At 53.0% G+C, this 26,438-nt stretch overlaps 1 protein-coding gene and 1 pseudogene across 3 annotated transcripts; both read left to right on the forward strand.

Annotated features, from left to right (window-relative positions):
- Positions 1-1,146: 1,146 nt before the first annotated feature.
- On the forward strand, positions 1,147-6,474 carry EDN2 (endothelin 2; the record flags this gene model as incomplete). Of its 2 annotated transcripts, XM_082666134.1 has the most annotated exons (5): positions 1,147-1,210; positions 1,553-1,715; positions 3,286-3,408; positions 4,343-4,441; positions 6,342-6,474. In XM_082666134.1, 5 exons carry the CDS (start codon positions 1,147-1,149, stop codon positions 6,433-6,435), a joined length of 543 nt encoding a protein of 180 aa, XP_082522260.1. The 2 variants fall into 2 exon arrangements, with proteins under 2 accessions (XP_082522260.1, XP_082522261.1); XM_082666135.1 differs by lacking the exon at positions 4,343-4,441 and having other exon boundaries at positions 6,342-6,435.
- Positions 6,475-19,854: 13,380 nt separating this feature from the next.
- Positions 19,855-21,214, forward strand: LOC309829873 (large ribosomal subunit protein uL4-like; annotated as a pseudogene). The gene has a single exon. The product of its transcript is annotated as a large ribosomal subunit protein uL4-like (transcript).
- The last annotated feature ends 5,224 nt before the right edge of the window (positions 21,215-26,438 follow it).

A 26,438-nucleotide genomic window follows, 5' to 3' on the forward strand; every position in this document is an offset into this window, starting at 1 on the left:
GCATAAGAACACGGGTTCTGGGAATTCCGAGAAATGAAAGGGCCTTTCCTCTTGTGCCTGAAGACAGGATCCCTGAGAAGGGTGGGTTCTGAGCCAGCATAGGGGCGGGAGCAGAACACTGGCCCCCAGGGAGCCCCTCCACCACTTTGCCTTTTTTGCAGAAAGTCACAGAGGTGAGCCAAGGCTTCCTGTCATGTCCGAGATGGGAGGCCTTCTGAGGGGCACTGGATGTGTGTGCCCACAAGCCATCGAAAGGCCCCTTCTTGGTATCAAGGGAGTCTATGAGCCAAACAGGTTAAGCACCCAGCATTTTGGCTTTGTTTTGCAAACAAGGTCACTGAGGCCCAGGAGCGATGTCCTAGGCGGTGGCTGCGCAACTGAATAGGTTCTGGAGGGGACCAGAATTCCTGTTCCCCGGCCCCCAGGGGTGGGGTGGGGGCTGGGGAACAAGGGAAGAAGGGTGCTTCCTGGGGGGGAGGGGGGAGGAAGCAACGCCAGGCTGGTCGGAGGCCAGGGGTGAGCTGTGTCCTTCACTGGGGAAAGCAGGCCCAGAGAGGGCTTTGACTCGCCCAAGGCCACACAGCCTTGAGCAGATCTCACACCACCGAAGGGACACCCACCACCTGGTTGGCAGTAGGCAGGCAGGAAAGCAGGGTCTCCTCCAAGGAAAGGGAGGTTTTTGCTTATGGGACCTTTCACTCCAAACTCTGAGCTCTGGGCAAGACCTGTGGAGCAGCCTCGGAGAGTGAGGGAGGGGGCTCAGGACACTTGGGGGATTATCTGAGGAGGCCCAGTGGGACTGGGAGGGGTCCCTGGGGGCAGCAGGGGAGCCTCAGGACGCTGGGAGGTGCTCCAGGCTCAGAGGGAGGAGCAGGGGCCTTCCCTCCCCCCTCTTTCCTCCCCCCTCCCGTTCCCCACACCACGGGGGCTGGGGCGGGCCAGGCGCCCTGGGAGGAGGCGTTGTCCCTGGCTCCCGGCCCACCGGTGCAGCGGGGCAGGGCGGACGGGCAGGGGCGGGGCCGTGCCTGGTGTTATAAGTGGCAGCCAGGGCACCGAGGCAATGAGCTATCGGCTCAGCTTGGCAGCAAGTCGCTGGCAACAGGCGCGCTGCCTGCTCCGGTCCAGCCTGCTCACTCTGCCACCACCATGGTCGCCATGCCCACCGCCTGGTGCTCCATCGCTCTAGCCCTGCTCGTGGCCCTGCACGAAGGTGAGCCCCCTGGCCTCGGCTGCTGCAACAGCCTCTGGGTTTGTTTGTCTGTGTCTCCCCCTGGGGCTGCTGTGCCCTCAAAGCCAGCTGAGGGCACACAGGGGCAGGCACGGTGGCTGCATGGGGCTGTGCAATTAGAGGTGATGCAGTCCCAGGGCAGCCATTAGACTCCCCCCCCACAGAACCGCTGGGGCTTCCCCGGGGTTGGCCCAGAGCTCCTGAGCAGTGAGAATGCCAACTTCCTCAATTATGCAAGAGGAGGAGCCCGGCGGGTCCCCCATCCCAGCTGTGCCAGGCGCCCTGACCCACCTCTCCACCTCTCTCTCCCTCCTGTGTATGCAGGCAAGAGCCAGGCCGCTGCCACCCACACCCCAGGGCAGCCAGCGCCCTTGCCCCATGCCCGAGGCTCCCACCTGCGGCTTCGCCGTTGCTCCTGCAGCTCCTGGCTCGACAAGGAGTGCGTCTACTTTTGCCACCTGGACATCATCTGGGTGAACACTCCCGGGTGAGCTTCCGTGGGGATCCAAGTGGGGCTGCAGGGGGCAAGAGTAGGGGGTGCTGGCATGCCGGGGAACCTCTGGCACACTACAGAGCTCTCCCTGGGGGTATTGTGCTAATATCAGTATCAATCAGCTTTTGCTTCAACTCCTACGTGGGGGCTGCCTGAACAGTATAGAGGGCTGTCTCATGAGAATCCTCACAGTAGCCTGGTAAGAAAGTATTGGCTCCATTTTCCAGATCAGGGTACTGAGGCTCAGAGAGGTTAATGCCTCTCCCAAGATCACACAGGAAGGAGTAAGTGGTAGGCGGAGACTCCATCCTAGGTCTGCGGACGCCAGAGCTCACAGCGGCCGTACCGTGCTGCCTCTGCATAATGTTCCAAGAATAATACGATCAATGACAGCACCCACGTCTTGACGGCACCGGTCCCTACACCAAGCACTGCTTGTGCATTACCATCTCCTGAGCCGCCCTCCACCCCCATCCTCCCCATGAGGCAGGTACTGCTGTTGTCGCCAAATGACAGATGAGAAACCTGCTCTGTGTCACCTGGCAGAGCCAGGGTGCGGGCCCAGGGCTGTCTGTTCTGTCTGCACCCGCACTGCCTCCGGGCCACTGCATACTTCAAGTTGAAGTTTCTCTGTGTTTGTGTTTTTTTTCCCTTCCCCAAATTACAGAAGACAAGAGAAGCCCGGCACGTAAGCGTGTGTGGAGCTAATCCGTGTGTGGAGCTAACCCTGCCAGTCCCTGTGTGCTGGGTCTACCTGGAGTCTTTACAGCTCCAACCACATCGTCTAAAATTAGCACTGGCACCTAAGTTGCTGGTCCAGCTGGCCACAGGGTCCCTGCCCTCCCCTGGCCCGCCTTGGCCAGACTGAATCTGAGCTCAATCTCAGCTGATCACACACACACACACACACACACACACACACACACACCATTTTTAAGTCAAAATTCTAAGAAACAACTTTGCTGTATAGTAGAAACTAACACAACATTGTGAAGGAACTATACTCCAATAAAACTTTTAAAAAAACAACAACAGAAAAACAGACTCTAAGAAACATTTATCACCCTTCCAGACAAGTGGTGACCAGGTGGGGGCAGCTTAGCTCTGAGCCTGCATGTTTACTTCTGTGAGATGGCATTTCCTCCTCTCCTCCAGGACAAGCTGAGGGTCTTTGAGGACAGGGGGACCAGCCTGGTTGCATCAGCTCACATTCCTGTCCGGGTGGGCAGGGAGGGGCGGGAAGGACAGCTTCCACCCCCTCCTCCCCATGTTGAGAGTCCTACTGAGCAGGACCCGTGGGAGTTGAGGGGGAGCAAAGGCCCAGAGAGGGGAAGGGTCTTGCCCTGGGCTACCTGGCACCTAAGGAGGAGCCTGTGGTGGGACTTCTTGAGGTAAGGAGCTGGTTACTTTTGCTGCCACCCTGGTGGCATGGGTGGCCGTCCCAGAGTGCAGTGTGGACAGTCTCAGCTTGCCAGCGGTCCTGGTTTATCTAATCCTCTCTCTCGATTTCTCTCTCTCTCTCTCTCCACCCTACACCACTACCTTGCTGGCTGCGCGCCCACAGACAGACAGCTCCTTACGGCCTGGGAAACCCGCCAAGACGCCAGCGCCGCTCTCTGCCAGGGCGCTGTGAATGCTACAGCGCCAGTGACCCCGCCTGTGCCACCTTCTGCCATCGAAGGCCCTGGTAAGTGGGCACCCAGCCTGCAGGGTCCAGGGGTGGCTGCTGGCCTGGATCTGCCCTGGAGGCCAGCAGAGGAGCAGGGTCCTACGGGCCCAGAGGCTGCCCTGGGTTGTTGGGCAGCATACCTTCCTGCGGGGAACCAGTCGCCCCTGAGTGCCAACCCGTCTCACTGCCCAGCTCTGGGGGCTTCTGAGAGCATTACGTCCCTACCCCTGGGCAGGGGGGATTCTCCCTAGGTGACAGCTGAGGCAGCTTAGGCCCAGAGAGGGGACAGGACTGGTCCTGTCAGGCCACACAGCTAGTCAGATGGAGAGCTGGGCCTTCGGCCTTGTCTACTGACAAGGGGTTCTGGGTTCGGACCTGAGGCTCAGGGACTTCGGAGCTTTCTCGGTTGAGAAGTAACTTCGGAGCTGGGAGGCCATGGCACCATCCCAGGGTTGTCACAGAGCTGCTGGGAGAGCCTTTGCCAAGTCTCTGAACCCTCTGGGCCTCAGTTTTCCCGTCTATAAAAGGGATGAGAGACTTTATTCCTTCCCTTCTCCACTTGGAGCATTTGGGAAAGTAGAAACTGGCTTCACCATCCCTAGCCTCCTATTCCCATGACAGTTTACGAGAAACTTCTCCCCTGAGATTCCAGCTGTGGCTCCACCCCTGCCTCAGTTTCCCCTGCAAAGGGCCTGGCTCAGCTGCAGGTGGCTTGATTCTGGGAAGGCCAGCCACCCAGCTGCCTCTTTCTGAGGCTAAGAACACATTCCCCATAGCTCAGTTTTCCTCAGTCCCCACCCAACCTGGGAAAGGAAGGATGCCAGGTGCACAGGGTGGAAATGGATCTGCTCCTGAGGGCAGGTCGGTGGGTGGCGGCTGGGCCAGGCTTGCAGCCAGGTGGCCTTGGGGCTCTGAACAGCCCCTCACTTGGGCCCTAATGCTGTTCTTTTAGGACTGAAGCTGTGGCAGTCCCAGGCAGCGGGTCCTCTGCAGCCATGTTCCAGGCTGACAAGACATGGGCCACAGCAGGAGAGCTCCTCCAGCAGCTGAGGTGAGGGGCACTTGCACTGATTGAGCATCTTCTGTATGCCTTGCACATTTCCCAATAGAAGCTCAGAGAGGTGCAGGTGTTTGCCCAAGGTCACACAGCAAGCTGTCCTCTGGCTAACTCCAGAGCCTGTGCTCTTAACCACTATGCTCTTTGTTACCACCAGACCTGGAAGGGGACTTTTATAGAGGGTTCGAGGGCTTGTGACTGTGGAAGGTCCACAGGTATTCATTCAGGCTGTATCTGAATCAAGCATCTCCCACATGCTGGGGTCCAGAGGGGCCAACCACCCGGCCTGCTCCCTCTCTGTGTCCCAGACTGGATTGCCTCCCTGGCGGCCTCAGCATGGCTCAGCTCAAGGCTTGGCACCCAGGAGGTGCCCATGAAAGTTTGTCCAACCAAACTGACTTGAGAACAGAAACCCCACAGCCGGGCTTCCCTGGTGGCGCAGTGGTTAAGAATCCGCCTGCCAATGCAGGGGACACAGGCTCAAGCCCTGGTCAGGGAAGATCCCACATGCCGTGGAGCAACTAAGCCCGTGTGCCACAACCACTGAGCCTGCGCGCTAGAGCCCATGAGCCACAACTACTGAGCCCGTGTGCTGCAACTACTGAAGCCCGTGCGCCTATAGCCTGTGCTCCGCAGCAAGAGAAACCACCGCAATGAGAAGTCCGTGCACCGCAACGAAGAGTAGCCCCTGCTCGCCGCAACTAGAGAAAGCCTGCACACAGCAATGAAGACACAAAATAGCCAAAAAGAAAAAAGGAAAAAAAAAGAAAGAAACCCCACAGCAACCATGCAGCACAGTGACTAAAGGGGCAGCTTCTGAGCCAGAACTTCCTGCCTTGAACCCCAGCCCTACCACAAACAAACTTTGTGACCTTGGTCTTATCACTTAACGTCTCTGTGCTTCTGATTCCCGTCTGTGAGGCGGGGACAGCAGTGTATCCACCTCATGGGCTTGTTGTAGGTTAGACAGGTTGACACACATGAAGACACTCAAACAGGGCCTGGCCTGAGGGAGCTCTGGAGGTCTTTGCCATCCCCACCTCTGTCCCTCAGGGCTCCTCGTGGCTGGCCAGTGCCGGGGTGCAGCCTGGCCCCTCGGGGGCTCCCATTTCTGTGGGGAAGCAGAAACATAGGAGAAAAGGCAGAATGGTGGGATAGGTAGGACCCAGGCTATACTTAGGAACTGTCTTAGGATGAAAAAATTCAAGATAGGACTTTGCAAGTGTTCGGCACTCCGTCATTAGCAAAGAGTTTACTTTGCCAACCTGTACTCAGTCTCACACAAGTTGAGGCCTGATTTTATTTTACAGGCCAAGAAAGGGGCTCAGAGAGGTTGAGACCCTTGTCCAAGTTCCCATAGCTGGGAACCAAAGCCAGCCTCCTAGCTCCCAGTCTAGAATGCCTTGAGCCAGGATGAGGCCACTTGGATGACACCAGAGTCCCCACCAGGGTCTCAGCCAAGTTCAAAGGGCAGCTAGGACCCATACCTGTCTGGATTGGACCACCTTGAGCTGGACCTTGAGGAATGGGAATTTTAGGGGGTGCAGTTTGGGTGACGGAAGGTAAACAGCCTGGAAGGAGCAGCACGGACAGAGTTGTGGAAGTGGGAAGGCGGTCGGGGGAATCCACTGGGCTGCTCTTAGCCGTCCAGTCACTCTGGTTGCACTTGATGTTGAACATCAGTTTTGCCAAAGCTCCCTGTGGGCAGAGCAGCTTCTAACCTGGTCTGGCCTCTCCTTGATGCTCAGACCTTGTTTTCAGGGTCAGCTGTGGCCACCCGCTGACCCCATGGCTGTGAGTAAGGGATCCGTCCCCTATGGCCGCTGCCTCTCACAGGGAACTCTCAAGTGATCTATATTTCCTGAGATGCTTAATTGACCTCTCTCGATTCCAGGGACATTTCTGCAGCCCAGATCCGCTTTGCTAGGCGACAGCAGAAAGCAACAAGGGAGCCCAGGCCTACACACTCCAGGTGGAGGAAGAGATAGCTCTGGAAGCTGGAGGAACTCTGGGAAGAAAGCCTGTGTGGAGCCGAGAGGAGAGGGCCATCCTAGGGCTGGGAGACCCTCCGCCTGTTTCCTGGGCCAGGAAACCCACCTGCTGGAGTTGGTACAAGCTCTGGCCTCCTCGCCCTGTGGAGGGGGCCTCCCTCAAGGCAGCTCCATGCCCTCACACTGCCCGGGAAAGCCATCAGCCCCCAGGCTGCAGCCCGGCCCCCCATGCTGGCTCTGGCCCAACAACCCTGCTGAAAGGAACGGCGTGGGGAGTGCGCTAACCTGGAGGCCACATTCCAAGAGGTGTCCTGTCTAGTGGCTGCAAACCAGGAATGATGTGTGGTGGTGGACGTTCACAACTAAGCCAGCTGTAGAGGCTGGATGGGTCTATCCAGGACTGAAGTCCCAGTTGGGCCCCGTCTGTCCCCTCCAGCTCTCCCTCCCCAGAGTCCTTGTACCCTCATACCCGGGGACACTCCTGATGAGAAGGGCCTGGTCTGCTTCACCTGTCTGTATATAACTTATTTGCTCTGAGAACTTTGAAAATTCTGATTATTTATTTTAATGTATTTTTTTAGACTCTCAATTATTTACCTGCGAACTTGTGTTTGTAATAAACGATGAAAGGGTGCTCTAGTATTTTGTCTTGCCTGAGGAGGGGGTGGGAGGCATCTCTCAGCAAGGGGCTGCTTGGAAGTGAAGGGAACCCAGGAAGGGGAAGAAAAGAGCCTGGGACAGGTGGCTCAAGCCCTGAGTTCCACACCCCTTTGCCCTGGCTGGGCATCTCTGGTTGCTAACCCACCCTCTCTGGACTTTTGTCTATCATGTGCCTGGACAGCCATTTGCAGGGTTTTTTTTTAAGTTTATTTTATATTGGGGTATAGTTGATTAACAGTGTTATGCTAGTTTCAGGTGTACAGCAAAGTGATTCAGTTATACATATACATGTATCTAGTCTTTTCAAATTCTTTTCCCATATAGGTTATTACAGAATATTGAGCAGAGTTTCCTGTGCTATACAGTAGGTCCTTGTTGGTTATCTATTTTAAATATAGTGGTGTGTATATGTCAATCCCAAACTCCCAATTTATCCCTTCCCCCCACCTTTCTCCTTTGGTAATCGTAAGTTTATTTTCTAAGACTGTGAATCTGTTTCTGTTTTGTAAATAAGTTCATTTGTATCATTATTTTTAGATTCCACATATAAATGATATGATATTTGTCTTTCTCTGACTTACTTCACTTAGTATGATAATCTCCAGGTCCATCCATGTTGCTACAAATGGCATTATTTCATTCTTTTTAATCAGCCATTTGCAACTTTGACATCCAAGGTTCCAAGACCTATGTTTCCATCAGGCCAGTAAGCGATGGCCAGACCTTTCCCAAAAGCATATTTGGAAGGAGTCAAGAGTGTGAGGGTGCCAGGATCCACTTCTGCCGTAGGTGCCCTGTCCCGCCAGGGGCCACCCCTGAGGTCTGGAGCAAGTCTCTCCAGTGAGGGCTGGGGCCGGAGGGATTCCAAGGCTGTGTGCAGCCCTACTGGCCGGTGATAGGTGTTGTGATGGAGTCACAGTGTGGCCCTTGTCCCTCACCCTGGGCCTGGGGCAGACCCTGCTGGGGTCATTCAACACCGCTCTGACTTAAGAAGCCCAGGGCTCTAGGACCGGGCTGGCCAATCATGCCAAGGCCCAAGAAGCTGCACACCTGAGTCCCAGGGATGGCCAGAAGCCGGGGCCACCCGCACTGGCAGCTGCCTACACCCATAGCCTCCATTACTGCCAAATCCCCCTGCGAGCAAGCTGTCCCCTTTTCCCCTGGCCGGCCTCTGCTGGCAACGGCAGGCTGCGGCCTGGGCCAGCTATTGACAACTAATTCTTTACACACCTACTGTAAGCCTGCCTTGTCCATGAAGCCAGCCCCGACCCCCTCATGGGAGAATAACTTGTTGACACATATTAAACTCCTACTGTATACTGGCACTTTACCCAGATGAACTCACTTCATCCTTGCCACAATCCTATGACATAGGTACCTTTTTTTACAGATGAGGAAACTAATGCATAGAGAAGGTGACTGACTTGCCTAATGCCACACAGCAAGTAAGTGGAAGCATCAGGATTTGAACCCAGAGTCTACAGTACACATGTACGTATGTACGTATTGAAAAAACATTTGTTGATTGAATTCATGGATCACCACTGTAATATGACATTGAACAAATCTTTCCCTTTCTGAGCCTCAGTTTTTTAATCTATAGAACGGAAAACAATAGTCTCCACCTTGTAGAGCTGGTGTGAACCCTAAATGGATAAGTTATGGTGCTGGGCTCAGCCGTGGGCCTGATTAGAGGCAGGAGCTGCTTGTCAGGCCATCAGTGGTGATGATGTAATGTGTGGGACAGCCACAGAGCTGCAGGACCTGATGGGAAGGGAGTTGGGGCTGGCTGGGGTGCAGAGGAGTGGTCAGAGATAGACTCAGGACTAAGATGCTACTGCCATGGCCTCAAAGAACAGTGAGACTCAAATCAATAGAAAGAAAATGAAGAGGGAGCTCCAGACAGAGGAGACAGGAAGGGTAAAAGCTTGGCAGTGGGAGTGACAATGGCATTCCCCATGGAGGACCCCATGTGGCCAGAACACGGTCGGGGGAGATGGCAGCAGGACATGAAGCCAGAACACCCTGGAGGCCAAAGTAAGGAGGCTGGATCTTGTTTCATGGGCCCTGGGGACCCATGAAAGATCTACCAGCACCGGGGACCTGGTCAGAGCCCGGCTTTGGAAAAATGCCACCAGAGGGCCGCACAGGGCAAGAGCAAATGAGGAGACAGAAGACAGAGAAGCAAGTTCGCTACTGGCCCTTAGGGGTCCATTCTGAGTGGTGAGGGTTGTTGTGATGGAGCTGGCCTAGTTACTTACTTCCTACTGCAGCCCAGGATCCCAGCACACCTCTCAAATCTCACTGAGCCTGACGCCAGGGGAATCTCACTCCGCAGAGGCCCAGCATCCCATTCAAAATGACCCTGCCCCCTTGGAAATCCCAAAGCAACAGCCAAAGGCAAGGCTAGGCAGCTGTGTGGGGCAACCCCATGATGGCAGGTGCGATAGACGCCAGGCAGAGCAACGTAGGCTGAGGGTGTGTCAGAGGCCCAGGGAATTAGGCATTCACTGCCCTGGCCAGAGTTCAGAGATCAGCGACCCAAGTGATTAAGTGACAGAGATGATTAAAGGGAGGAGAGGAGGCCCAGGAAGCAGGTAAAGAAAGGCAAGAGGATAACATAATCCCCTGGATCCTGATTTCCAGGAAACCGGGGCCCCTGGCTTGGGGCCTGCACTAAAGAGAGCCCTGCTCTAGCCCTCCGCCAGCCATGCCTCTCTCCCGAGATGAGAAGTGTGCAGGGTCAAGGGTCGTGGGCACTCAAAGTCTGAGCCTGCTTCTGGACCACATTCCAGGTAGCCGGGGCCCCAGAAGTGTGGGGGAAGGTGGGATAGAGTTTGGAAGAAGCAGAGGAAAATTTACGAAGAGCAGCTGTCGAGTCAAATTGAACCCTGGGAAGAAAGGCGTCAACATTTTAGAAAGTTTGTCTGGATTTTGTGGGACAAGATCTCCCCCTTTTCCTGCCTTTTTCTGCCTTTTCCATCAACTCTCACAGGTTTTGTCAAGGATTTCTGAGCCAAGTTTGTGTTCCTTTTGATTGGAACACCAGGCAGAGATAGGCCAGAAGGGGGCACAGGCTGACCCAGATTTATGCGGGTCACATGCACACGTGGAAGCAGAGGCAGAGGGGAGTCCGGTCCCATGTCCGGGGCTGTGCGGCCTGATACATATCTAGGCTAAAAACCGGCCCTTTCCTGCCCTGGGCTGCCTCTCCCTCCACCCCCTCACCCAGCCAAGAACCCCAAGGAATTAGTTTCACTCTCGCTTTCTCACTCTCTGAATCTCAGGGTTTGGGGTTGAGAAAAGTCATCTGCCTATCAGAGCAATGAATCGTTGGAATGTGGCCATCCGTACATTCAACCATTATGAACAATCACCGTTCAAAGACTCATGAACAAGACAGACACAGGCCCTGCCCTCGCAGGCCAAGAGAAGAGCCCTTCCAGAAAGCCCTGTTAATATGAAGACAGAAGTGATAGCGAACGTTTATGGAGCGCTCATTGAGCTCTCACTGCATGTGGATTCCTTGCTTCCTCGCAGCAACCTTACGCAGCAGGTTCTATCATTATTATTCCCATTTTAGAGAAGAGATAACTGAAAGGTTATGTAACTCACGCAGATCTCACGGCTAATACGTGGCTGAGCTGGGGATTTAAATCTCAGGCTCTCAGCTTGTTTGCTGTCCTGCTGCTCTAAGAGGGTAGGTCCACAGTGTGATGGAGCCCCTGGTGGGGGAGCCCGGGAGGCTTCCTGAAGGAGGTGATGTCTAGGCCAAGATCGAGGAGATCAGTCAAGGGAAGGAGGAGGGTGGATAAGAGTGTTCCAGGTGGAAGGAACAGCAGAGGTGAAGGCTCTGTGGGGAAGAGAGATATTCTCAGCCCCTCTCAGGGAGCAAAACAAGGAGGGGGCATGGGGAAGGCTGGAGATGGGCAGGCAGGAATGGGCAGCGCCCTCCTGAGCGCCTGGCAGGGGGAGGGGCTACAAGCAGGGAAATCCACAGCAGCTATCACCACCACCTGCCCCCAACCTTGCCACAGCCTCAGACAATTTCTCCCTGGAGAATACTACCATCCCTGAAACAGGCCTTTGGATCAAACCACACTTGCTGCCCTTGACGTCTCACAGGCTGGCAGGGAAGACAGACAAGGGCAAAGTGAAGGGACAGGAAGTAGGTAAGTTATGGGCTGCCCTTCCAGCTGGGGGGGCGGGGGTGGAGGGGAGGGTTTGGAGAAGGAGTAGGGTTTGCACATGCTGGGACGAGGGAAAGGGCTGGAGCATGGAAGAATCCGAACAGAGGCAGCCCGTCTGATCGGCAAGGGCCAGGCTGGGAAGAGCATCCAGTGCCAGGAATTCGAACTTGAGCGATGGGGAGCCAGCGAAGGTGGCTAATCAGGGGCGAGAGCCAGGACAGGAGCTGGCCTTGGGCGGCTGGCTTACCCTCGGCCCTTCCCACCTCCCCAGCCAGTGCTTCCAGCTCAAAGGGGCCCTCCCAGCCCCTCGAAGGGGAGAGCAGAGTGTGGGCCTCTCCTCTGCCTGCCAGGGACCTGAGCCAAGAGCCCTCAGCAGCTCGGAAGGGGGCCATGTGCGGGCCCGCCAGGAACTCTGGAAGAGGAATGTGGCCTAATTAATTCTCCAAAGCTCAGAAGGCCTCGCCTTGTGGGAGCAGCTGCCAGGACAGGCCTGCCAGGACGCCACGGGCCCAGCCCGTCTATCACTGTGTGCGGGGACAGCAGGCTGGGAGGCCCAGAGACAGGGGCCCAGGGGGCCAGCCCCTTGCCTCCAGGCACACACGTGTCCTCCAGCCCCTTCACAGTAAATAATGCAATAATAGTAACAGTAATAGCAACAGCGCTTGAGGGCTTAAAGTGTGCCAGGCCCTGTGTGAAGCCTGTTGTACTCACTTCTCATCTAATCATTACAAGGAACCAGTGAGGTGGGTACCGTTATGATCTCCATTTTGCAGATAAGGAAACTGAGGCTCAGACGGGTGAATTTCCCAGACCAGGATCCTGCAGTCAGACAGCACAAGCAGGGAAGCTGGGATTCGGACCTAGGGAGTCTGGGCCCCGAGACCATGTTGTCATTACCACCATGCTGGGCTGGCTCGGCGGGGGAAATCAAGGCCCAGGGAGGGGGGATGCCTTTCCCAAGGACAGCGGATTAAAAAAAGGCCCTGGGATAGTGAATGGGGTAAGTACCTGCAGGGAGAAAGGCCGCGCCCCTGTCCTCTGCTTGGATCGCCTTCCCCTGAGGTTTCTTATGGGGCTCTTCCTTTCCTGGCCAATAGGTCACCCTCAGTGATTCACTACTCCAGGCAGGCGGGGTTGGAGGAAGCGATCCCGTCTCCTGGAGTCTCCACCCATTTGGTCCCAGTGACATGGTAACAGCATCGCCGGCTGGGTGGCGTGTTCTCAAAGACTCCTCCTAGCGACCCTATCCCCCCTCCACGGGCTGGGGCTTGAGGGTACACCATGGCCATGAGAGCCTCAGAGTGATGCAGAGACGGGCTGGACCAGGGCCTTTCAGCTAGAAAGTGGCAGACCCAGGACAAGATGGGCACCCAGACTGGCCTGAAGCCAAGACTCTGCCCTTCCCCGACAGCAGACCAGGAGGAGGGCAGTGTAGCCACATCCCATCCCTTCTCTGACCCTGTTTCTCATCCGCTGTATGGGGATAAGAGGACCAACCACATAGGCTTGTCCTGGAGTTCATTAATAACAGCTCACACACTATGGGTACTTCTTGTGTCAGGCACTGTCCCAAGTACTTTATTTAATTTTTAAAAATTTTCCAAAACAAGATTTTATTCATGGCTATATAACATATCACCATAAGGCTGTACCACATGTATTTGTTACTCTGTAGGTGTGTATTTAAGTTTGTCCCATTTCCCACCAATCCAATAAACACCGTGTGCTACATTTATACATAAATTTTATATTCATTCCTAATTCTTTTTTGCTGCATATTTTTTATTGGGACTTAATTCACTGTTTTAAAGTGTACAATTCAGTGGGTTTTTTTATATATTCACAGTTACACAACCATCACCACTATCTAATTCCAGAACATCTCTATCACCCCAAAAAGAACATCTCACTGCTCATTAGCAGTGACTCCCCATATCCCACTTCCCTGGTCCCTATAAATTAGGAATCTACTTTCTATCGCTATGGATTTGCCCCTTCTGGACATTTTATATCAACGGGATCATACAATAAGTCGTCTTTTGTGTCTGCCTTCTTTCACTTAGCATAATGTTTTCAAGGTTCATCTATGTCGGAGCATGTGTCAGTATGTCATGCCTTTCCATGACTGAATAATATTCCCTTGTAGAGACAGACCACATTTTGTTAATCCATTTGTCTGCGTTGTTTCCACTTTTTTGGTTTAAGCATGTTATTTTAGCCCTCAGCGACCCTCTGGGGAGATGCTGTGTTATCATCGTATAGACAACAAGATTGAGGTCCAGAGAGGTTAAGTAACCCACACCAGGTCACTTAGCTAGTGAGCAGCAGTGGTGGGCTTTGCCCCAGAAGTCTGGCTACAGAGACCATGGCCTTAACCACTAAGCATCACTGTCTCCTCAGTCAAAGTAAGATAGTGTAGGTCAGCACCCACGGCAAGCAACTGCACCAGAGGTGGCACCCATAGGGCACTTAGCGAAGGGTGGCTTTTCTCAGCGGTATTTCTGAAGGTGGCAGAGCCAGGGTCTGCCAGGCAGAGCCCCAAGCTAGAACAGGGGTGTCAGGGCACCCAATGATAAAGGATTGCTATCTCGGCACACGGGTAGTTCTCCCAGGGGACATCTCTCCACACCTGGGGGGAGCTGCTCCCTCTGCAGCACATCTTTGGCCTGCACCCCAGAGCCCATCTCTCCACGCATCCCCACCTACGCAGCCATGGCTCCTCTCCTGGCCCCAAGGCCCTGCCACTGGGCAGCTGAGGTAGGATCCTTGGGTGAGGTCAAGGTCAGAGCTGCAGTTGAGGTCATGTGGATGGGTCGCTGCCTCCTCTGGCCTCCATCTACTAAATAATGAGATAAGAAATCTTAATACTTTCTCTTTTTTAAAATTACAAAGTTAGGACAATACATACACAAGAACTTGTGGCTTTAAAAAAATGAAAAGAATATGGGAGCTTCTAAAATAAAGTTTCCTTCTGACCTCCCTCTCCAAGGCAACCACTCTGAGAGTGGGGTAAGTAGCCTTTTCCTATGGATTCAGGTATATGTTTTCTAATGTTTTAGAGGTGTTTAAAATAATAAATGGTGACATGAGTCTCCCTATTCTGAGGCCTTCTTCTCTCACTCCAAAGGCCTCTCACTTTCTAGACCGGTACACAGAGATCCACCCCCATCTGAATTTTAACAGCTGCACGTGGTCCCTGGCATGGACAGACTGTTGTTACTTGACCATCACCCGCTGATGGCTTTTGGAAGGCCTCCATCTACCATTTTCATGAACATGCTGCAGTAAACACCTTGTTTATACATCTTTGTCCTCAAAGAACCGAGTTTTAGACATGAAATTGCTGGGCCAAAGACAAGCACATTTTAAATATTCTGCCAAGAATGAGGTTCTAAGTTGCAATCTTGTCCCCACTAGGTGCAAGGGCCCTTTCCTCACAAGCCTTCCAGCACAGGGTTTTATCCATCTCTTATTATTTGCTACTCTGATAGCAAAACCACTTCTTCACAAGGAATCTGATATGCAAAAGAGAGACGCCTGATGCCACCCGGATTGGGGAGGGTGAGGGGCCTGGAGACACTCCATGTCCCACCCTATCCCCTGGTACAGAGGACCCCTCCTAGGGTCTTCCAGCGCTGCTCTCCAGGATCCTGTTTGGCTGCAGGCCTGTCCCTCTGAGGCTGGCGTGAGCCCCCAGCCTCTCAGTCCTGCCCAGTGGTTTGGCCCTTCAGGGAGCTAAGGATGGAGGAGGGGCTGGCCAGTCTACTTCCTCAGCTGACTCCACCCTTCCCAAATAGATGCACCTTTGAGTAGGGGGCTCCTGGCAACAGCACTGTCATGGCTAATCACATGTGGTGGGGGACGGTGGGCACCTGAACCTGCAGATGCTTTGGAGAGGGGGATCCTGGGGAGTCCTGCCTCCCCCTCAGCCTGCAATCCAAACTAGCCTTTTAGAAAAGACTGGATCCTGGTCTTGCCTCTGCCCAGGCTTTGCTGTGTAGACCCAGGCGGGTCACTGTCCTTTCTGGGCTCCAAGCGCCCAGCTGCCAGGCCGGGGAAGTCCCTCTCGCGGGGTAGATGCTGAATCTGCTCCCTCTGGAGACTCTGCACTTGCCACGTGCATGAGTCACTCCGCAGGGGGGAGGATGGCTCCTGCTGGGAGTCGGCAGACTCAGGGCAGGGGAGGGCAGGCTCCCGCCCTGCACCTTTGATGCTGCGTGGTGAGCTTGGCACACTGGAGTCCCACCTGGCTAACGGGAGACCAAGTGTGAGCACACGCACGCAGGGCACACCAACGTGTGAAATGTATTCTTGTGTGACGACTGGGGATCCTTCGGCTGGTGTCCAGGCATTCAGGTTTGTGTCTCGTAGGATGGCTGTCCATACACAATCCACCTGTGTGCACGTCGATACGTACAAGTATGTGTGCCTGAGTGTCCCTGAGAGTGTAAGTCTTCGCCTGGTTGTGGCTGCCTAGATGTGTGTGCATACGTGTGCCTACATCCGTGTGCATGCATGAGAGTGCAGGCGTACCTGCAGGATGTGTGTGCAAGTCCATGATTAGGGATTACAGGTGTGTGGGAGCACCGGTGACACAAGCATACAAGCTAATGTGTGTATTTGTGTCTGAGCATGTGTCAGAACACATGCATAGAGTGTCTGTAAGTGTCGATGGAGAGCATCCACGTGTGTGGATCCAGAGGTGCTTCTGTGTGCGTGTGGGCACAGCTGTGTATGGAACTACTGCAGTGTGTCTCTCTGCTGATCCAGATACACACAGGTGTGCATTTGCACCACAGGAGGTGCCACCTCAGGGGCTGCAAACCATGACATCTCCTCCAGGGCCCATCCCACATGGCCTGGACCTCTCTCCTCTACGCACACTGAGGAACCAACAGAGGGACAGTGTCATTGCTTTCATTACAGGCAGATTGATTATTTTAGTAATTAGTAAGTGGTTATAAACCTTACTGAGTTTAAGTAAAAACTTGGATATATCATAGATGCAAAATGCATATGGAATCTGAACAAGAAGCATGAAAGTGAAGGATTTCCCACCCCAATCTGGGATGGCAGTGGTGGATAAGTACACGCAGGGCTCAGAAAGGCAGGAGAGGGAGGGGGCAGAGCAGAGAACCCCTGCCTCTGTTTCCAAGGCTGCCCAGCCCTGACCTCCATCCCCACCCCCACCAAGGGAGATATTGTTCTGGGCCCAGATGCCCCCAACTCTGACTTGAGTGGGAGTGGGGGAGTGAGGGTGTCAGACCATCCCCTGCTCTGACAGCAACCAGGCAAGGCAGGTCCCTTCTCAGCCTCCCTCTGTAACTCAGGGATAATCATACCTACTTGGGGTTTCTCAAGGAACCTCAAAATATAAGCTCTGATATCTGCCCACCTCCTTCCTCCCCTCAGAACAATTTCTATCCCCGCACCCCAGCTCCTCCGCTTCTCTCTCAGCCTGAACTGCCTCCTTGCCCCAGGCCTGACCCACGAACTCCTACCCGCCTGTCCAAACCCACACCCGCGCCACCACCCAGACACACATTTGTCATCTCAGCTGGACTGTGAACTCCCAGGGTAAGAAAGGCTCAGGCATTCCTGGGTTCCTAGAGCCCACGACAGCCTGGCACGGCTTAGATATCAGGCACGGTTTGATTTTAGAAACTGAAGATAAGGGGAGGGGAGGGAGGAGGGCTCTGGGAGGAGCAATGTTTGGTAAACACGGCAGGTCGTTGGGTGCCCCAAGACTGGATGAGTCAGCCTGACCCTTGACCTGGAGGACGGAAGGAAAAGCATCATTTGTCAATCTCCACCAGGTGCCAGCATCACCCATGCACTTGATCCCCACCACACACCTGGGAGGTAAGCAGTACTTTTATTCCCATTTTACAGATGCAGAAACTGACCCTCAGAGAAGATGAATCAGCAGCAGAGCTGGGACTCAAGCCCTCCTAACTCAGCACCTTCACCAGGCTCTCCCGTCATGTTCCATCTCTCCTTCTCAAGCCCCACCCACATTCCCAGCACTTAGCAGGAGTCCGTGGCTCTATCCCAGGGGCTTTGGAAAATGCCCTCAGGAGCAGCCCTTGATCATAAAGGATAGGGGTGGTGGATAGATACCCCAGCTTCCTCACGCCATGGGTGGGGCGACCCTGAGACTGGTTCCATGCCGTCTCCCGGAGGTTCCCAGTGGGGCTGAGCCCCGCTTTCCACCTGCTGCTCATTAACTTGCCTGTGTTGGCTGCCCTTCCGGTCTTACTTCCACGTCCTTTATAGCTTCCTGGAATCACCTCAAAAATAAATCCATGCCCTCAAATCCTAGCTCAGGTCTTCTCCGAGGGCCCCAACCCAACACTGAGGGGCAACAGCCATGAGTCTCTAGGAAGCCAAGAGGACCTCGCTGCAAAGGGATCTCTGCCTCAGAGGCCCTGAGACACGTGCAGGGCCAGAAGCACCTCAGCACAAGTCTGGGGCCAGGGGAGGAGCCCCGGCAGGCGGGAGGCCAGCCCAGCTGCAGCTCTAGCGCTGTGCACAGTGTCAGGTCGGGGTGCAGGGCTGCAGGTACACCGGGGTAAAGAGGACAGCAGGGTGTGAGTGCAGTAGCTGATGGGAGCAGCACTTATCTTAGTGCCCGAGACCACACCCGTACCTCCCTCCCTTCTGCAGAACTGGGCCAGGGACAACTATGTCCTGGCAGGTCCCAGGGCAGATCCCGGCTGGAAAACCCCAGGGCACCCCACTGACCCTCTCCTGCTCAGCGCCTCTGGTCTGGGTCCTGGCCGAGCAGGGATCCTGCCTGGGGAAGGTCCTAGACAGGGATCTGAGCAACTCAGTGCCTCAGTTTCCCATTCATGAAATGGCACAGGGCCCTGGTGGGGCTGAGGAAGTGAATGAAGGCATCCCAGCATACCTCAGAGGGATCCTGTTCTCTGATTCTGCCAGGAAATTATCTGCACACAAAACATTAGATGTGGCACATCCTACGCCCCTAAGCCTTTCAGAAAAGGGTATTACTTAATGCAGAGGAGTTAAATTCTAATGGTGGAAATTCAAGCATTGGAGAAGACATAGCTTGACTTTGCGGATTGGCCTTCCTTACACACCTCAAACCACACCATGTCAACCCCCAGGCAGGCAGTGGAAAGAGCACAGGCGTTAGTGCCAGACAGACTTGGGCTCCAATCCTTGGTGACTCAGAAAAGCCCCTCAACCTCTCTGAGCTTCAGCTTCGTTGGCTGTGAAATGGGTTGACCATGCCCACTGACCCAGGTAAGCATCTTCTATCTCCTTTAGTCCTCAGTCTGGTGAAGAAGTAACTCTGATCCCCAGTTGATGCAGTAGAGACCCAGAGAAGAGGAAGCCGGTGCTAAGGAGGCCAGCCCCTGCTCACGTGGGTCCACAGTGGTCCAGGACCTGCCTGCCCCCTGCCCAGGGACCCCTGAGGCCTGGGCTGTGCCCTGTCCATTCCAGCATTCCCCTGCTTGGCCCAGCCCTGACCCGAGGCTCACCTACTGCCCGGTTCCTGCACCTGGCCCGTGGGGCAGCCAGGGCTGGGTCTTCAGTATCGGCATTCCTCTGGGATAAATACCTTTGGCCTCAGGAATGCTGGGAGCTGGGCCAGCTGGGCCATGACCTTATCCTACTCCCCTGGGAAGCAGGTGCTAAGGAGGCCAGCCCCTGCTCACGTGGGTCCACAGTGGTCCAGGACCTGCCTGCCCGCTGCCCAGGGACCCCTGAGACCTGGGCTGTGCCCTGTCCATTCCAGCATTCCCCTGCTTGGCCCAGCCCTGACCCGAAGCTCACCTACTGCCCGGTTCCTGCACCTGGCCCGCGGGGCAGCCAGGGCTGGGTCTTCAGTATCGGCATTCCTCTGGGATAAATACCTTTGGCCTCAGGAATTTTGGGAGCTGGGCCAGCTGGGCCATGACCTTATCCTACTCCCCTGGGACGCTCTTAAAGCCTCACAGCACCTGGGCGAGGCAGGCATGGCCCAGCCACAGAGGGAAACTGAGGGCCACTGACTTCATCCAGAAAAGGAAACCAGAGGCCTCCGTGGTTATCCTCAGTAAGGATCAGGACAGCAGAAGATGAAAAATGAAATCAAAGCAAGCAATGGACTGGCAATTCCGCTTCCGGGTATATACCCCCAAAGAAATGCCTAGAGATGTTCATCAGAAAATGTATACTAGAGGGCTTCCCTGGTGGCGCAGTGGTTGAAAGTCTGCCTGCCAATGCAGGGGACACGGGTTCGAGCTCTGGTCTGGGAAGATCCCACATGCCGCGGAGCAGCTAGGCCCGTGAGCCACAATTACTGAGCCTGTGCGTCTGGAGCCTGTGCTCCACAACGGGAGAGGCCGCGATAGTGAGAGGCCCGCGCACCGTGATGAAGAGTGGCCCCCACTTGCCGCAACTAGAGAAAGCCCTCGCACAGAAACGAAGACCCAACACAGCCATAAATAAATAAAATTTTTAAAAAAAGATAAAAGTGTACAGGTTTTAATTAAATAAAAAAAAGAAAGAAAATGTATACTAGAGTATTCAGCTTTCCCTATGGGAGCCACCGGGTTGCGAGGCGCGTGGTCTTCGCCTCTCCCGGCCATGGCGTGTGCTCGTCCACTGATATCAGTGTACTCCAAAAAGGGGGAGCCATCTGACAAAAATGTCACTTTGCCTGCTGTGTTCAGGCCCATTCGACCAGATATCGTAAACTTTGTTCACGCCAGCTTGTGCGAAAACAACAGACAACTCGATGCTATCCGTGAGTTAGCGGGTCATCAAACCAGTGCCGAGTCTTGGGGTACCGGCAGAGCTGTGGCTCAAATTCCCAGGGTTCGAGGTGGCGGGACTCACCGTTCTGGCCAGGATGGTTTTGCAAACATGTGTCTTGGAGGCTGCATGTTTGCGCCAACCAAGATCTGGTGTCGTTGGCACCACAGAGTGAATACAATGCAGAAGCGATATGCCATCTGCTCTGCGCTGGCTGCCTCGGCCTTACCAGCGCTGGTCATGTCTAGAGGTCATCATATCGAGGAAGTTCCTGAACTTCCTTTGGTAGCTGAAGATAAAGTTGAAGGCTACTAGAAGACCAAGGAGGCTGTTTTGCCTCTGAAGAAACTTAAGGCCTGGAATGATGTGAAAAAGGTCTACGTCTCTCAGCCAATGAGAGCTGGCAAAGGGAAAATGAGAAACCGTTGCTGCACCCAGAGCAGGATACACTGCATCATCTGTCATGGGGACAGTGGTATCATCAAGGCCTTCAGAAACATCCCTGGAATTACTCTACTTAATATAAGCAAACTGAACGTTTTGAAACTTGCTCCTGGTGGGCATGTGGGATGTTCCTGCATGTGGACTGAAAGTGCTTTCCGCAAGTTAGATGAGCTGTGTGGCACTTGGCGTGAAGCTGCCTCCCTCCAGACTAACTATTGATACAACCTCCCCATGCACAAGGTGCTCAGTACAGACCTTAGCAGAATCTTGAAAAGCCCAGAGATCCAAAGAGCCCTCAGAGCACCACGCAAGATGATTCATCTCAGAGTCCTGAGGAAGAATCCACTGAAAAACCTGAGAATCATGTTGAAGCTAAACCCGTATGCAAAGACCATGCGCCGGAACACCATTCTTCTCCCGGCCAAGAACCACAAAATCCAGATGCATAGGGCGGCAGCAGCACTAGAAGACAAATCAGATGAGAAGGAGGTTCCAGGCAAGAAGCCTGTGGTGGGAAAGAAAGGAAAGAAGGCTGTTGGCATTAAGAAGCAGAAGAAAAAAAAAAAAAGAAGAAGAAAAGAAAAAAAAAGGAAAAAAAAAGAAGCAGAAGAAGCGTTTGGCGGGAAAAAAGGCGGCAGTGACCAAGAAACCAACAGCTGAAAAGAAGCCCACAGAAAAGAAACCCCACCACAGAAGAAAAGAGGGCTGCTGCATAAACTTAAATTTGTTTATTTTGTAAAGGTCAAATCATTTTGGACAGCTAATTTTGAATAAAGACCTGATGAAAGAGACAGCGGGAAAAAAAAAAATGCTCGGACTGCCCTGGTGGCGCAGTGGTTAAGAATCCGCCTGCCCATGCAGGGGACACGGGGTCGAGCCCTGGTCTGGGAGGATCCCACATGCTGCGGAGCAACTAAGCCCGTGCGCCACAACTACTGAGCCTGAGCTCTAGAGCCCATGAGCCACAACTACTGAAGCCCTTGCGCCTAAAGCCCATGCTCTGCAACAAGAGAAGCCACCACGATGAGAAGTTCGCACGCTGCAACTAGAGAAAGCCCAGGTGCAGCAACGAAGACCCAATGTGGGCAAAAATAAATAAAATAATAATTTTTAAAATGTTCATAGCAGCACTATTTATAATAGTCTCAAACTAGAAACTATGCAAAAGCCCAGCAACAGTAGAATGAATAAGTAAATTGAACTACAGCTAACAAAATAATATGGATGATCTCACAAACAAAATGTATAAAACAAGACTCCATCCCATAAGATTCCATAGATAGAAACCTACAGTTTTAGTGGTGTTAGAAGTCAGCAAGGTGGTTTCCTTGGAGGGATGGGGTCAGGCAGCGACCGAAAGGGGACAGAAAGGGGACTTCTGGGGTAGCAGTAATGTTCCATTTCTTGATCAGGCTACAGTCTGCATGGGTGTTCTCAGTTTGTGAAAATTCTTCAAGTTGGGCGTCTATGATCTGTACACTTTTCCGTACAAATATTATGCTCTTGAACTTTATGTCGGAATCTTATGGTATGCCCTCTTCTGTGTCTGGTCTCTTTTGTGCAACATTTTGTTTTTGACGTTCATCCATGCTGCAACATGTAACAGGATTTCTTCTTTTTCGTTGCTGTGTAGTATTCTATTACCTGAATGGCCCGCAATGTGTTCCTCCATTCCACTGTTGATGGAAGTTGAGCTGTTTCCAGTCTGGAAGCTATTACAAATAGTGCTGCTTTGAACATTTTTTTTTGCACCTGAGTTTTGATGAACGTATGTATGTATTTCTACTGGGGGTATACCTAGGGGTGGGACCGCTAGGTCATAGGATACACACATCTTCAGCTTCGTTAGACCCCGACAGTTTTCCAAAATGCTTTACAATTGCACACTTCCATCAGCTGTACATGACAGCTTCACGTCATCACTAGCACCAGCATGGTTGCGCTTTGTCTTTTAGCCATTACGGCAGGTGTGAAATAATTCGCATTTCCCTGCTGTCTAGCGAAGCTGAGCGCCTGTCCTAGTTTGGGTTCCCTAGGAGCTGACCCTGAGACAAGGATTGGAGAGCGAGTAGTTTCATTGGCAGGTTGTTCGCCTCCTAGGGCTGCCGTAACAAAATACCGTAGACTGGGTGTCAAAACAACAGATATTCATTCTCTCACAGTTCTGGAGTCTGGAAGTCCAAGATCAAGGTGCCAGCGGGGTTTGTTTCCGGCAAGGTCTCTCTTCCTGCCTGGCAGATGGTCACCTTCTCACCGCATCCTCACATGGCCTCATGTGCGGAGAGGGGGAGAGATCTTTGGTGTTTCTTCCTCTTCCTATAAGGACACCAAGTCTACCACATTAGGGTCTCATGCTTATGACCTCATTTAACCTTAATCCTCTCCCTAAAGGCCTGATCTCCAAATACAGTCACATGGGCGGTTAGGGGGACACAATTCAGTCCATCACAGCAGGCGATCCTAGAAAAACTCAAAAGGGAGTGAAGAAGCGACAGAGGGGCAGGGAGGAGGCTCCGGAAGTGTGTGTCCACGAGCAGGTTACCACCTCGGGCATCTGGAGGTTAATCCCACAGGGAGACTCTGGGAAATCGCATAAACCACACCCCCGAGAATTATCCCACTCAGGGGACCAGGGAGCTGGGTTTTTATACACCGACGCCTGTCAGTCACTGGTTGAGGGCTATGTCAAGGCATGAGAGGGTGTCAGCTCCCTGGCATCTCCCAGGCTCACAGAAGCCCGGAGGCTCAGAGCTGTGGGCGCACACGCTACAGCACGTCTACGCACGCTAGTCACTGTCGAATTCTCACTTGTGTGAAGTGGTTACTCTTTTGAAGCTGGATTTTGAAGGATGTGTATTGATTGACCAGGGAGGAGAGGGCATTCCAGCAGAGGGGACAGCGTAGACAAAGGCCTAGAGAAAGGGTTCGTATTGTCCAGCTCAGGCTATATAGGGAAGCGGAGGGGTATGAGACTGAGGCGGGGTCAGCAGGGACTCTACCATGAAGGTCGAATGAGAAGATGCGCCAGCCATATGTGTATCTGCTCATACACCCAAGCTAGGCTGCGTCCCTAAGACCATCTCAAAATGCTGTTTTCCAGGGCCCCCGCAGTCCTCTGACGATGCACCACAAGCACACCCAAACCCCAGGATGCCTCCCATAGCCGGAGACACAGATGCAACTCCCAGCAGAGAGGCTGCAAGCCAGGGCCAGAGCAAAGACAAAGGGGCCAGCAGAGACCTAGGCCACAGCGCGGGAATCAGGAGAGTCAAGAGCTGACCCCAAGGTTGACCTTAACAAAGGACCTTGAGCTAAGGTACAGGGTCCTGAAACACTGAGAAGGACCCACTTAGTACCTTGCCTTAGGCTACCTGAATTCAGAATGTGCTGCTCCTCTAAGGTCTTCTCATGGGTCAGAAAAGCTGTGTGTGTTTGCACTGTCTGTGGAGCCTGCATAAGGAAGGCAGAGGGTCAGGGAGAGGCTGGGCCCAGGGGTGTGGGCTTGGATGAGCACCCCCCAACCACTGTTTTGGCCTGAGGGGGACTGGGAAGTGGGAATCTAAGACAGGTCTGGGCAGGGTTTGATGCTCTGCAGTCAAAGTCTGCTTTGCTCTGCAAAGCTATCAGTTTGGAGTTCAGCCATATCCAGTTCTGTATCCAAATAACAAGCGTCTTCTCTACAAAGGTGTAACCCTGACAGGGACCAGGCCTCGTGAACATCTGTTTGTCAGTCCAGCCTTTCTTTGGCAAGTTGAGTCTCCCCCACTAATCCTGCTCTGTCTATGTGGCTCAAGTTGGGCAGCCCCCCCACACCCAGGCAGGGGGACTCGTGAACCACGCCTGGCCAGCCAGAGCCCCAGTCCCAGACACCGTGACTGGATAAACGCATGACCCAAGCCAGGCCAATTGGAGTCTTCCTTGAGACTTTGGTTAGAGCTTCCTGGAAACTCTCTCATCTTCTGAGATCATGAGCTGTAAAGAAGAGATTATAGCAGCTGGTGGACAACTTGCACCATGGAGAAAAATCTGCCCAAGAAAAAAAGAAAAAAAAGGCAGGCAGCCCTAGCTGGGAGATGGAGAGAGAGACAGTCTTCATGGGTCAGTTAAACACCTGGATGCAGCATGTCTGAAGTTCCTAGACTCCTCATTTGCATGAGCCAACACATTTCCTGCTGTGCTTATGGTTCATCAGGGTTTCTGCTGCTTGCAGTCTAAAATGTTCTGATTAAAATACTAGGTGAGAACATAACCAAGCCCTTTCTGCACCTTCATTCCTCAGAGATATACAGAGATATGCAGGGAGTTTCTTTAAAGGGACTTTGCAATTGGCATGTTGCAATGAGGCAAAGATCCCTGTCCTGCTGCCCTTCTTTCCCAAGCGACAACTGACTAACTCATAGCAGAGTAAACACTGCCAGCAGTTTACATTCAAGAGTTCAGAATGCTACTCTCACTGGAAGGGCCGAGTCCTGGTAAGCTGCCCTCCACCTGACTTCCCAGAGTGTTCTGGAAGGTGCATCTTTCTGACCAACAGTCAGAATTAATTACTTTTTCATTTGCTGAAATGTGGGGGTCAGAGCTATATAAATTTAGGAGAAAGGAAAGAAAATATTGCATTTTTGCAACTCCAGCTTGAATGGGCAATATTGCACTTTGCTGGACTTGATTTGTTTGTTAATTCAATGAAGCCCAATAATCCACCCAAATTTATTTAACCAGAGGGGGTTAGTTAAATAAATTATAATGCATGGATTTAAAAAGAAGTAAGGTAACTCTAAAATATACCATCATAAAAATATGTCTAATGTATGAAGTGTTAAATGCACTTTGCACAATTGCACCTCAATAAAGTGGTTTTTTAAGAAGCGATTTGCAGAGTAATATGTATAGCATATGCCCATTAATAAAAAAATACCTGGCACTCCTACCTCTTGCAGAAGGCTTGTCATTTATACAATTAGATGGGGGGTGGGAAGGGAAGGAAAAAATAAGCTATTTGCAATTAAAAGTAACTCAGTTTCTTTGGAGGATTCAGTCCATGCAAACTTCCCCTTCACAAGAGGTCCCCCTCCCAAGATAAGGGTCTAAGAACTAGAAGCTTGGGTGTCCTCAAGGCATCAGGGAAGGGCCCCTCCTTGGCCTCATGTTTCTCTTGTCAGAATGTCTTCTCCTGTTGGTTATGAGCCTTGGTTTCCATCCCAGCTGCCATTACCTGTGCAGCAGGCAGAGCCCAGGGCCGGTTTTGGCTTGGTAAAGACTGTGGAGACTCCAGAAGAGGGGGGCTGATCAGAACCCCTGCAGTCTGGCTGGGACTTCTGGGACAGTGTGGCCCTGTCCAGGGTCCTGACTGGCAAGTGACCCACCAGAACCCTGAGTGACCTTCTGTGGGCTTCTGTGTCCTCCCATTGTTGGGGTACTGGGAAATTGAGGTATCCCTTCCACATCACGCAGAAGACAAGCGTGACTAGGGGCACTATCCCTGGTCTTCCCTCTGCCTTCACTCTTAGTAATGGGTTGAATGCTGACCCCCCAAAAGACATGTCCACATCCTAACCCCCGGAACTCGCAAATGTGATTTGGCAAAAGCGGCTTTGCAGATACAATTAAGTTGAGGGTCTCAAGATGAGATCATCCCGAATTATCTAGGTGGGTTCTAAATCCAATGACAAGTGCCCTTTAAAGAGAAAGTCATAGGGAGGTCTGACGCAGAAGAGATGATTCAGAGACGGAGGAGAAGGACATGTGAAGAGGCGAAGACTGGTGGAGTGATGGGGTCACAAGAAATGCCAACAACCACTAGAAGCCAGAAGACGCAAGGGACACACTGTCCCCTAGAGCCTTCAGAGGGAGCACAGCCCTGCCAATACCATGATTTCAGACTTTTGGCCTCCCGAACTGTGAAAGAATAAATGTCCGTTGTTTTAAACCACTTATTATGGC

The sequence above is a fragment of the Grampus griseus genome, assembly GCF_964374135.1.
Source record: "Grampus griseus genome assembly, chromosome: 1".
Lineage (NCBI taxonomy): Eukaryota > Metazoa > Chordata > Mammalia > Artiodactyla > Delphinidae > Grampus > Grampus griseus.